Source organism: Ruditapes philippinarum, unplaced genomic scaffold (assembly GCF_026571515.1).
Source record: "Ruditapes philippinarum isolate M1 unplaced genomic scaffold, ASM2657151v2 ctg1604_1_1_1_1, whole genome shotgun sequence".
NCBI lineage: Eukaryota > Metazoa > Mollusca > Bivalvia > Venerida > Veneridae > Ruditapes > Ruditapes philippinarum.
The window spans coordinates 90,045-103,127 of NW_026856935.1; the positions used below are offsets into that span (position 1 = coordinate 90,045).

General features: G+C 31.5%; 1 protein-coding gene across 2 annotated transcripts in view; it reads right to left on the reverse strand.

Moving 5' to 3' along the window:
* Positions 1-12,846, reverse strand: part of LOC132748188 (RNA helicase Mov10l1-like) — a 44,902-nt gene extending 32,056 nt beyond the window's left edge. For both annotated transcript variants that reach the window (XM_060737748.1, XM_060737749.1), the window contains exons 1-11: positions 12,758-12,846; positions 12,233-12,306; positions 8,034-8,709; positions 7,442-7,673; positions 6,299-6,402; positions 5,315-5,527; positions 4,668-4,785; positions 4,034-4,132; positions 3,047-3,193; positions 2,695-2,786; positions 2,251-2,309 (exon numbers count right to left, since the gene is read on the reverse strand). In XM_060737748.1, coding sequence (XP_060593731.1) covers positions 2,251-2,309; positions 2,695-2,786; positions 3,047-3,193; positions 4,034-4,132; positions 4,668-4,785; positions 5,315-5,527; positions 6,299-6,402; positions 7,442-7,673; positions 8,034-8,709; positions 12,233-12,302 — 1,810 coding nt within the window. In that variant the 5' untranslated portion in view covers positions 12,303-12,306; positions 12,758-12,846. The remainder of the gene's footprint in view (positions 1-2,250; positions 2,310-2,694; positions 2,787-3,046; positions 3,194-4,033; positions 4,133-4,667; positions 4,786-5,314; positions 5,528-6,298; positions 6,403-7,441; positions 7,674-8,033; positions 8,710-12,232; positions 12,307-12,757) is intronic.
* Positions 12,847-13,083: the final 237 nt, after the last annotated feature.

Consider the following 13,083-nt stretch of genomic DNA (forward strand, 5'->3'; position numbering starts at 1 on the left):
GTTGCCATTGATCAGCCAGCCCGCATAGCTCAATCGGTTAGAGCGCGAGACTTGTAATCTCGACATTGTGGGTTCGATTCCCGGGCTGGCCAACTAAAATTACTAATCAATCTTTCGGATGAGACTTTAAATCGAGGTCCCGTGTATGGGTGCTTAAACACTTGGCACGCTAAAGAACCAGGAGAAGCTTCTGGAATTGGGGCATCTTTCTGTATCTGTAATTGCACTATCCTCCAAAAATCTAAAATGACTAATACTCTTCTGGAGGACTCGCCCATATGGGCAACCGGTGGCGAGTATAAATAAACGCAAATACACACACATTGCCATTGATAATCACGATATTATTGATGAACATAAAAAACTAACAATTGTAAGTATAAATTAAAATGTTATAATTTAAAAGAGAAGACTGTTGCACATTTTTTCCGGCAAAATCGGCATGAAATATCGTCAATCATTTATAATTTTAACAATAACAGAGAACATATATACAGCAACATTATGCACAAAAAAAAAGCAATTATAAATAATGATATACATTTTATATTATATACATATAATGTAACATTATAAAAATATTTTATCATTTACAAAATGTAAAAAAGGCAATGTAACGTGATAATGATAATGTTTTATTCATATAACTAAATATTTAATTTCAAAACAATGCAATACAACAGCAAAAAAAAACAAAACAAAAAACAAGACCATCAAAGTCAATTAATTAATATATAACCATTTAATTGTTTAATACTTTTATTTGCAATTATTGTCTTTTTAAATATTGCCATCATTTGCTATAGACTTTCTATTTACAGGTCGGATTTTTTTTTTCTTTGATCTATATTAGTCGTTATATAATATTAATGCTGCACTTGTTTATCAAATAATGAAAGAAGTACAAACCGCTGTAAAATTGCCCAATTAACAGACTTCCCCGTAATTAATATGCTTTTTCATTTATAACATTTTATGCTCACATGAAATGATTAATATCTTTTCCCGTAATTAATACGCTTTTACATTTTTATCTTTGATGAAATTATATAATTATTAAAAACAACAACAAAAAAGACATAATAAAAACAATTTATTTGAAACGAAATACATTATATATGAAAAATAAATTGTCTTATATCAACACATTTTCATCAAGAAAGATCGAATAATGTTTAGAAGACCGGCACGTACCGGGCCAGAAAATATGATACTATTCGCCGGTCTCTCGTAAATTCCGGTCAAAATAGACCGGGAGAGACCGGAAGCGACCGGACCGGAGAATAGTACATCCCTATTTTCGTACCCAGTCTGCATTTACGGACAATTTTCTCTCAGACCAATACTTCTTTTTAGGAAAGATTAAAAAAATCTTGTTTATTATTTTTTAATTCTAATTTTAACAATAATTGTTCAGACTGGAGTACATGATAAGGTACATGCCAACAGAAATAAAGAAAGAAAAATATTGACTCCTAGAAAATAAAATAATTTCAGTGCTTCCACTAGTGGAAGTTAAGGAGTCATTTACTCCTTCATTTTGGCCTGTGACTTCCGAAAATCTAATACTTTTCCTTCATTACCTATATAATGTGACTTCCAATATCAGAAATTTTGAAGTCTTTTACTTCCAAATTTTGAAAATGGAAGCCCTGATAATTTTGCTGTGTTCTTGAGTTCCAGTATACTCTGAAAGTCTGACTTTACAGGGCATGTTTTGTATTGTTTCACATTGAATCAGTATTTTATTTGTAAAGGTTTTTCTAAAAAAAGAAAATAAACAAACAAACAAACAAAAACAATAAGTTTAATTTATTGATAAAAAATGCAAAATGCTTTTTGACAGATTTTACCCCTTACGTTTTTCAGATTTTGCATTTTACCCCTCACTCTTAATTTTGAGGGGTAAAAACCCCTTGGCCAAAAAAATTATCTGGAGCTCTGCAAGACATATACTCTCAAACAGACAATGTTGACCTTTAATAACCAAGTGTGACCTTGACATTGGAGGTAGGAGTCTGGGCGTTGCACATAACAACAAACATTTGTGCCAAGTTATTTTAAAGTCCTTTCATGAATGGCTTTCTTATCGACCAGACACAAAAGTGTAATGGACAGAGCCCATTTCTATATCCCTCTTAATTTTTCGAAAAGGTGGGGGACAACAAAGTTCATATATTTCATGTCAGTATTTGTATTCTATTTTAGAAATGTTGCTACTGTATAAACAATAATAATCAATCTACATACTGTTTTCTCCTAAACCATTGGCACTTTCTGATGCTCTGTGACATTTCCTCAGTGGGCCTCTGTAATAAATAAACATATATACAAAACAAAACTCTTGTACAACATAATTGCTGTATATTTCAAAGTTCTTATTCAAATACTAACTGTTAAGTCAGTGGATTACCCTAATTTAGTCCTTGGGTTAGCATTTTTCGCCTATTTGGACAATAGGTCTTGTGTCATTTACCTTCAACACAGGCGAAAAAATACAAAACTTATGAGTATTAATACAGAATGCAGCAACTTTCATTATGTGACTACCAACCAACTTATGACTTCTAAAATAACTCCCTATCCCTATGTTTAGTACATCGATGACAATAAAAACACCAAAAGTAAACTTATAAATATCTACTTCATTAAAGTAAAGTATGCCAGTCATAAAATTAACATTTAAGAACTTACCTGTTAAAAGTAAATTGAACATTATAATCTTTTCCAGTATATGTCCTGTGAAAATCTGGATTAAACTTCAGGAGAACTTCATCTTTTAAAATCTGCAATCAGTGCAAGTAATGATTGAAAAAAAAACGTCCTTAATAGGCCGTTCATTCAGAGGACATCAGAAAGAAGAAACCAAAAGCTTGAGTTTCAACAAATTACAAATATACACACAAACATATAGACAGAGTTCTAGAAAATAAATGGAATTCATCTTTCATATACATTTTTTTCCTTTAAAAAAACAAGCCTACAATAAATTTTTGATAGGGAAATAGTAATTTATTTTAAAATAAAAAAAAAACTTTTAACCTACTTCATGAACATATCCTTCAAAGCAAGGTCCATCTGGGTCAGAGGGGTCAATCAGAATGACCTTATCACCTATTAACACAGAAGGTCTTCCCTCAGCTAAGCCGGGCACAGGAAGGGCCAGATATTCACTGAAATGTCTTAGACAAACCTGAAAATCATAAAACTTGTCAATGTATTCTTCCATCTAAAAAAAGTGCTAAAAATCACCTTAAATATATACATGTATACAGTGAGAGCTTTGCAGAGCAACACTATTTGGGAGAAAACAATTTGGATTGTAACTAGAAGATGTTGCTCTCGGGAAGTTAAATTTATTGTCATTACTTTGGTACGAAATGATACTCTTGGTGTAAAGAGGTTAATTTACTACTTGTTATTGTTATAGAATAGGGCCACCCTGCAGAGGTATTACTGTATATTATGTCATGGATTTACCTGGTCAGCTCAGAACAGAAAGGGGTATTGCATCTCAAAATTATTGGTCAGAGTCTTAAGCATGTATTTTGAAAGAATGTTTTTGTGTGAAATTTTGTACGACAACACTCTCCTGTGCAAAATGTCCCTACACTGCAAATTTCTTGAATATGTGGCGAATCTGGTGATTCCCTTCAGATAAATAGAATAGTACCAATACAAAATAATTTGTTAGTAAGCTGCCTGCTGGTATATTATTAGTTATAAAGATTTTTGACAGGTTATATGGCCCTATATAAATGGTTGTTTGTAAATATAACCTGAGCCGCTAGACGAGAAATATTTATAACGAATTTATAATACAGCCAGCATCATTTTTAGAGGAATAAAGCGAGATTTTTTATAAATCGACAGCAGCCGTGTATGTAAAACTATATAAACGTCACGATTATCCAATGAAAAGCGACGTTACAAACGAGCAGTATTATAAAAGTTATGATAACTGTTATACTGTTAAAATTTAGAATTAAACCTAATCAAAATATTACGAAAAGAAATCAAGACGAGAATTTACCCTGTGTAGATCAAACTCTCTGATATCAATGTCCATCTGTATCTCCTCTAGGTGTAGCAGCATCTTAAACTTGTCTCTGTAGTTTTTATATGTCAGTTCCTATGACAATAAATCGGATTTTATTACAATTACAATGTATATACTATCCTGATGAAGGTTCGATAGAACCAAAACCGGTTGAAAATTAAATAACCTAAACCAGCGCTGGTGTTGACGTGTTGTACTTCTCCATTTTCTTCTTATTTTGAATACAATTGTGTTTGTTGGGAAATAAATGAAACAGGTGTTTAATGCTAATTATTTCTGTCTCTAATCCCATTCACTTCTGTTATTGTATACTTGTTAATGCACTTGATGACCCTCGAACCTGGACCTTTTCATTGTTACTTTAAGGGGTGCAAATATCAAATTGCTAAACTTGCAGGAGATCCACTGAAGAAATCAAAAAGCATAAAAACATAAAATTTGAAAACCTTACATAGATCAAGTAAAGGACTAAAATGGAAAAATGTGCAAAGGATAATACACAATTATGTTTAAAATTAAATTGAAAATCAATTTTTTGTGTGTGATTAATAGCCCGATCTGAGTGACAAGCAATGCAATTCTTTACAAAACCAAAAACATGACAAACCTCAGCTAACACTGGTGCGTAGTAAAGTAACTCTTCTTCAGTGAGGATGATTTGGCGGAGATCCTCGGGTACGTTATAATGAGGCAATCTGTGGGGAAACTGTACAGTCTTCTTGTTCCTGTTCAGATAGTTTTCTATTATTACGGGGTAAGATAAAAAAAAAAATTGAGACTGTAAAATTTTTAATGATATTTTTCATGGTCACAAAATATTTTTAAAAGCCATAAAACCTATGTAGTCCTTAGCAATGATGATTTAAATGCAGACAATTTGTTTAATGGTAATTTTTTTCCACCACAATGAATCAACTGATTTTTATAGAAAATTGGCAGACACTTTCTGGAAAAACAATTTGTACTGATTCAGAATACAGGAAGTATATGTTTTGAAATACTGTATAATGGGATATCTAAAAAAGTTAGCGAATTTAAAATTCCAGGCATTTTGCCTAAGGGAATATTAATAAATTGTGCTAGGGTAGAATTTAATGACATGTTGGTTGATATTTACGCAAGAGAACATTTAAGCGATTTTCGTCAATTCCTGAAATTTGCCAATATTTCCGTGTCACTAACTTAACCATTTATACAGTAATATTAGAAATCTGCAATGTACTAGTGTCACTAAAGTGTCAAACATACAACTACCTGTTCGGTCTCTCCCCAGGAATCATCCATGGAGTTGCTGATCTATCTACATTCTCCCTATATCTGTTATATCCCTGTCTCCCACCCTGTGTATATGGTTGATTATGATCTATGAGGGACATTACAGGGTCTGTAATGTTGGCAGTAATATAGCGACCTATCTTAAACTTCTCAAAGGTGAAGATCAGTAACTGCTTCTCCTGGCCCTGATATCTGTGAATGAAAACAATACCACTGAATTACTTAAGTATAGCAAAAATTAAAGGACAAATTAGGATCACTGTGGTAAAGCACAGCTGCATTGAAGAATCACCCAAAAACAACATAAAATAGAAAATACTTTTAAAATGAACAATTTATGTCAGTAAAAACTTTATATATAAAACTTTGGGTTAAACAGAAAAAAACGTTACCTACTGTAACATGATTATCAGAGCTTTGTTTGTTTAGGTTTTAAGTCACACCAACACAGTATAGGTAACTAGCCCAACGAAAAGCTAGTATTTCCTCATGCGAAATGTCTTTAATTTCAAATTCACTATCTTTTCAATACGTGGAAATATCCACTTATACAGTAATACACTGCGATACACCAGGAACAACTTTAAAGGGTATAAATCTATATTTTATGAAATATTTTAATAAAATTTATCAACAGTAAAATTATAATTGGTTCTATTATTATATGGCTGACTTCCAAAAATGTTTTAACATAGCATGTCTCTGTTATTTAATATACATGAACAATCTAGTAAACAGAATAAAATGTTCCGGAACAAAATATTATTTTGCTATTTTAAGCAAGGTTTTATCTGTTTAAACCAATGATTGTGTGCATGCACCATTCGCTTTTAAGGCAAATAATTACTATATCTATTTCATAACGCATTTTGTAAGTACAATGTATACTTTTTAAAAAAAATCAAACAATAATTTTGGCATCAGATTTATAGCTTTATACACTTTTGTAAATGTTACAAATACCTTGCATCAATATCCAGCTTTACTATCACACTCATGTTTGGACATAGTGTCAAATCTCCGATGTTACTTCCAGAACCAAATGTTTTGACAAGCTCCCTATTTGCCTACAAATCAGTTGGAAGTTGTTAGATATGCTTAATTGATTCATTTCAAAACACAGTGGTATCTATAAATTTTAAAGTGAATTGGTTTATAATGGAATAATAGTAAATAAAGACACTGACAGTATTTAGTATCAGAAACATCTACAAACCACAATAAAATTATATATGGATGTTGCTGGCAAGTGTGAGATACAGTATCTGAAATTACATATGAGCCGCGTCATGACAAAACCAACATAGTGTGTTTGCGACTAGCATGGATCCAGACCAGCCTGCGCATCCGCGCAGTCTGATCAGGATCCATGCTGTTCGCTATCAGTTTCTCTACTTGTTATTGGGTTTGTAAGCGAACAGCATGGATCCTGATCAGACTGCCCTAATGCGCAGGCTGGTCTGGATCCATGCTGGTCGCAAACACACTATGTTGGTTTTGTCATTACGCGGCTCATATATTTATATAGTAGATAATCAAATGTTCTAGAACAAAAATCATTATTCATCATATAGATGTTTATAATAAATCACTTAAACTTTATCATTAACATATTTTTCAGACAGCATTTCATAAGAATATCTTATTGATACATTTCTGTTGTTCTCATCAATACTTATGGAACTTGTGAAAAAGTGGCCAATCAAAATTTGGAAGTGGTCCAGGCACATTGAATTTATAAGCCTTTTTTATCATGGTTTAGCAAAAAAAAATAGCTCATAGTCACTGTGGCTTTAAGCAACTATTGTGTTCAAATAACATGTGATTAATTCCAAAATTAGAAATCATTTTTTTTTATTTTAAAAGTCTAAATAATTGTACTATTTTTTCTAATGGTATTCACTTAAAACTGATAAACTATGAGGAGATAACTTTCATGTAGGAAAAAATCCTCACATTTTGATCTCATTCACTAACTGTCTCAAACTTTGTAATCATTTCTCTATAATTTATTGTTCTCATACCAAAGTATACAAATAACCTCCTTTTGTATCATAATATAATTTTGAGATAATGTTTTAAAACAGGTCTAGTATAAAACCTCACCTTAAACACGGAGATATTTTGGATTTTAATCTGTGAGCTAGATGCGGTCATATGACATCTACACATTGTCTGTTCTGTGGTACCTTTGTTCTCAACAATGACAGACAATGTGAGTTTTCTTCCAACAGCCATGGTTCCAAAATCTGTCTCCTTGGAAACACATACTCCTTCCTTGTCAGAGAGAAGCTCTTTAGTGAATGACTGCTGTAATGGACCTTGAAGAAGGTTCCAACTGTTTGAAAAAAAATCTAGAATAAGAATTTTTTGTTATTTTGCCAAACAATGATTTTCTTTAACATGCAAAGGGCAAAGTGTGAAGCCATTTTAGCTGTGTTTTTGGATAGGATGTCCAATTAATTATTTACTTAGCTGGTTTTATGTACTTTTTTGTGATTGTTTCAAAAAAAAAATTCAAAAAAAAATTCAAAAGCTATAATTATTAACACCTATGTTTCCAGTTTTCAAGTTGATGCAAAATGCTAAAACTTTTAGTTGTAAATAAAACATTCTTGTAAATAGAATGAAAAGAATCTACCAAATCATTTTGACATTCTTTGGGGTATATTAAAATGGAAAAAAAAGCAATACATACTTTGCTTTTTGCGGTTTTTCAGATGGTTCAATGAATACAGCTCTCCAACTTGACCGCCCTTGTAAACTTTCCACTGCCTTGTAATGGACAGGATCCCATTTCCGTGGTATATAATCATTAACTATCACATCACTAAGATAAAACACCTCCCCATCAATATAACCATGGTCCCCCTTCTCTCCTGATATCACGCCGTCTGCTTCCTTCACACGTAAAGCTTGTATCTCACTAGCAACAGGAGAAAACGTGTCCCCGTCCGGATAAACAACACACACTTTTACCAAATCACCCTTTGCAGGCTTAAAATCTTCACATTTGCATTCACTTAAGTCAAAATACACATTGCCTATGTAACCAGTTTTGCCATTAAAGTCACCAACATGACCGACAATTTCTGAAGGAGCTTGTGTAACCTCTGCTACTTCATAATCTTGGTCTTCCCAATTCTCGACTACACTAACTTGTTCCGCATGCCAGCCACCTTCAGAGTGATGCTGCGCAGCGACCACTGTTACGACATCATTCAGATTTGGCTTTACTCCACCAAGAACATCATCAAATGAAAAGTATACTTCATTGTCAATGAGACCATGACTGCTGAATATATGAGTTATCTTTCCTTCATACTCTCTCCTGCTGCAAGCTTCAGCTCCATTTCCAACAACAAGCTGAGACTCTGTAAGGAAACTTCAATAATAAAGTACTTTTAAAGTGACATTATGTCCATCCAAGGGTTTGTTTGTTTGTTTCATTTTACGCCTTTTCCCAACAGTATTTCAGTCATATCATAAGGCGGGTAGTTTTCTAATCATTGTTCCTGGAGAGTTACACCAGTACTAGACTACCTTCCTCCGTGCTAAAAATTCCAAAGCATCTCCCGGGGATCGAACCCACGCCAGAGAGGTAACTGGATTATAAGTCATCGACTCTAACCCCTCGACCACGGAGGCGGTTCTATCCAAGGGTATATTAAGTGAACAGGTGAAAGTCAAAATAAGTTTATACTATGCCATAATTTCTTTGAATTATATAATTTACATGTACTTGAACGCAGGAACAATAAATAAGTCATATGTGACTAAAGGAAATTTCTGTAAATATCCAGGGTTGTCATTAACATTTTTTGCAGAAGGTTTGTTTTGAACTTGAGGCGGTCATTTCTGTCTTTATCATGCATAACAAAGAGTGTTTTCTTAATTTTGAGGCGGCCCATAATGCATTTGAGACAGGCATTTTGGCCTCCTGCCGCCTCTTAATGACAACCCTGAATATCCATCTGAATTTACCTGTAATGTTCAATTTATAAAGAGAGTGGGGCATTCTTTTTATATCTTAGGCAGATTTATATTTTATCCTTAACATTTTCCAATATCAACTGTTTGTCATTCACAATCATAACAGTCTATTTTTTTAAATAGTTAATAGTAAATTCAGCTATATTTGACAATGAAAAAATACAAAAATACAATATTAAACTGACCAGTGAGCCAGTGAATATGATGTGATATTCACCGGTAAAGGTTAAATTGGTCAAGATGACATACATCATGTAATTTTTTAAAACTTAAATTCTATATTTGTAAATAAACTAGATCAAGGTAAATATGTAGTTATATATTGAACAGTGAGTGAGTGGGACGAATCGTCATTAGTTTTAATGTTGATAAGCCAACAGTTGAAATGACCAATTTGTTCATAAATCGTCACCTTGGCGCAAAAAGTACTGTAACTGACATTTTTGAAATTTTACAGGAGACACAAAAAACTGATTTGTTCATTTTGAGTAAACCATTTTAATTCCAGACAATAATGTTAAAATATCATTAAAAAGTATTATTAAATTGGTTTTTAACATTACACTTATTCATTTATGTATAAAAAGTAATTAGACATTCTTCTACACTTACATGACTTTTTGCACTGTGATTTTAAACGCAATAAGTGATGTAAGTGCACTTACCATAGTTTTTGCACTAACTTTAATTTTAAGTATCGAAGTTACTGCATTGCATAGACATTTAAAGATGTTTATTATAAACAAATTAATTGCAAGGTTTGTTTAAAATGTGTCATTATGGATTATGAACCACATTTATTACATTAAACATATGAAATTTAAAAATTGAATATTTTAAAATTAATTTTAAACAGTAACAGTAAGTCCAAAGCAGTGTGTTTTTTTTACTTACAAAGTAAATGTAAGCATTAATCACAACAAAATTACATGAAAACTGCAGACATGGCTTGATTTAGTCTGTATACATGAGCAATAATGAAAAGTGCAACAGCCCTGACACCCCCTAGCACCGACTTAAGCTGAAATTCTCAAACTACAGAGGACCAGAAAAAACATAACAATACTGAAGTGAAGTACGTGAAAACTTGTTAACCATGTTTTTTACTGTTGTCATTTTCTAATGGTACAGTTTATTTATGTATTTGTTATAAAAAGGGGTATTTGGAGATCTATATATCATAATATCTATGTCTCAATAATATCCAACCATCACAGGGACGTAGACTTTGAGATTTTGGATAAAACCACTAGGAATCCTGAACTTTTCTGAATATTTTGGTTGGATGAAGTTAAGATTTTGGATGAACCTGCTAAGAATCCTAAACTTTTCTTGCCCAACATATCCCAGTGAGATCCTTTTATATTATCACTCATGAACAAACTTCAATTTTTATATATAATTTTGTTTTCATTGCTTCTCCTTTTCAAAATTTTGATATATTGTTTTCAAATTGTCTTATTTCCTGCCACCAAACTTTGAGTCTTATACACCATATCATAATTATGGTTTAATAGTTTTGATTATATTTAAAAATTCAGGTTAATGTCTGTGACATAATTTGGTTTGGGTCTATGTGCAATTTGTACAATTGTTGAAAATTGAGATTTTCTGTTAATTAAAGTGTTTTACATGCACGACATAGGGAATAAACTGAGTCATTCTTAATTTTTGATATGACCCCATTCTTTATGTATGAATGTATGGGAGTTGTAGATGCACCACATTAGATGTGACCAATATATTATTGAAACAGATTATATGCCTTTGTCTGCCATGTTTTTATAGAAATTTAAAGAGAAAAGATAAACCAATGTTAGCAATTCAAGGCTACATGTATAAACAGTGATATTGCAGTTATTACATTTTTGTAATACAGTTGTCCTTTTACGAGTATCATGCAATAAGAAAAGCAAGTTTTATCTTTATTTTCATGAAAAATAATTGAGTAAACAATTAAAAAAATACACATGCATTAGAGCTGTCATCAATAGAAATGATACTGATGTATCGTTGATATTTTTTCTGTTGATCAGTTCACATATGATTTTGATTTAATAATTGAATGTCTAGAAATTGTGAAAATTCAACCAAAGCTACGCCACTCGTGAGAATACTGTTTTTAAAGCCCACTCGATGAAATAAAATTTCATCTTACACACAAACAAACAAATATCCTCTATATCATCAATATTTTTTCATCTTAAATTTGCTTTCCAACAAATCAATGACAGCTCTAATATTACTTGAATCATTTAAAAAAAAAAAAATTTGAATACTGAAAAATTCCTAGCTATATTGTTTGTTGTCAAATTAAAATAAAACATTTTTTTCAAATGTTAGTTTCCTAAAGTAGATTTATATATAAAATTTGTATTTTAGAAATAATTTTGCTATTGAATAATGCAAAAGTAGAATATTTTAATGCAGTTACAATACTTTTTGCATCAAATAATTTCAACTTATCTGTAAAAACATTGGCGCAAAAACTCATGTTAGTGTACTTACTGTAGTTTTTGCACCAACAAATTCTGAAGCTGCACTTACGTTTTTTATTTTTATGCCAAAAAAGTCATTTTTTATCAAAATATAGTTTCTAAACTTCGAAGACTGGTGAAACTTTGTATTTCTAACCAAATAATGACAAAAAGTGATTTTCTCAAAAAATGTCAGTTACATGACTTTTTGCTCCAAGGTGACGAAATATAAATAAACATTTTATTTACAAATATACCAAAATATAATTTAATATAAATAACATTTGAGATTAATTTTTTTTTATCTAAATGATAATTTTGAAGAAGGGCAAATTGTCACTAATCTGGGGTGAATCGTCACTAAAGTGGGGTGAATAGTTGTTAGGTGAATCGTCACTGGGGCTAATCATTGTTATAAATTCATTACCATTAGATGTATCCGTCTGATCTTCTTGCTCAGAGATATAGTCCCAAAGTTTTCTGATTCCACTGAACATTTTGTTGTAATAGAAATCTACCTAGTAATAAAGTATAATAACACAATATGATGCTATAAAAATTGTACCCTTTAGTTCGAAAATATTTATTTTAACTTGCTGAAAGGACTCAAAATATTTGAAAAACTCCATAATAATAACTAAGAAAAAGTAACATCTGCAAAATATATACAGTATACTGTAGCCTTTGAAACAATTTACAGCAATCATTTAAATTCAATTTGTAACAAAGCAAATCAAACGCTCTGCTTCCTCCGAAGAAACTTTAAGGATACAAAAATGTAAATTCCTCTTAAGTAATAGACCATTGCCTGTAAACAATGTTAAGACCAGAATTAGAATAATGTTTCAACAGTCTAGCTGGGATCCACAACATAAAAATCAAATTAGTCAAACAGAAAAAGTGGCTTCCATTGGAAATCTATGAACAACCATGTTCGTTTCAAACCACTTACGTTGCATAGGCCAAACTGTTTAAAATGAACGTTTTAACAAGATTTAATTCTAAAATTCAGATATTTTTATTACAGATTGTATGTAAATCTCCATATTAATTTTCAAAAAAGAATCTACTTTCATTCCAAAAAAACAGAAATAATATTTGCTTCTACATTCTAGTGTACTTTGTACACATAAAAAGTAAACAACTCTGTAGAAGTAACTGTACAGTACTTACAAGTACTGACAGGAATTCAACGAAAGAAATATCATTTAAAGTATTTGTTTTAGAAAATTTAAAGGGATATATTCTTTAGAATATTATATACAAGTTTTACTCCAG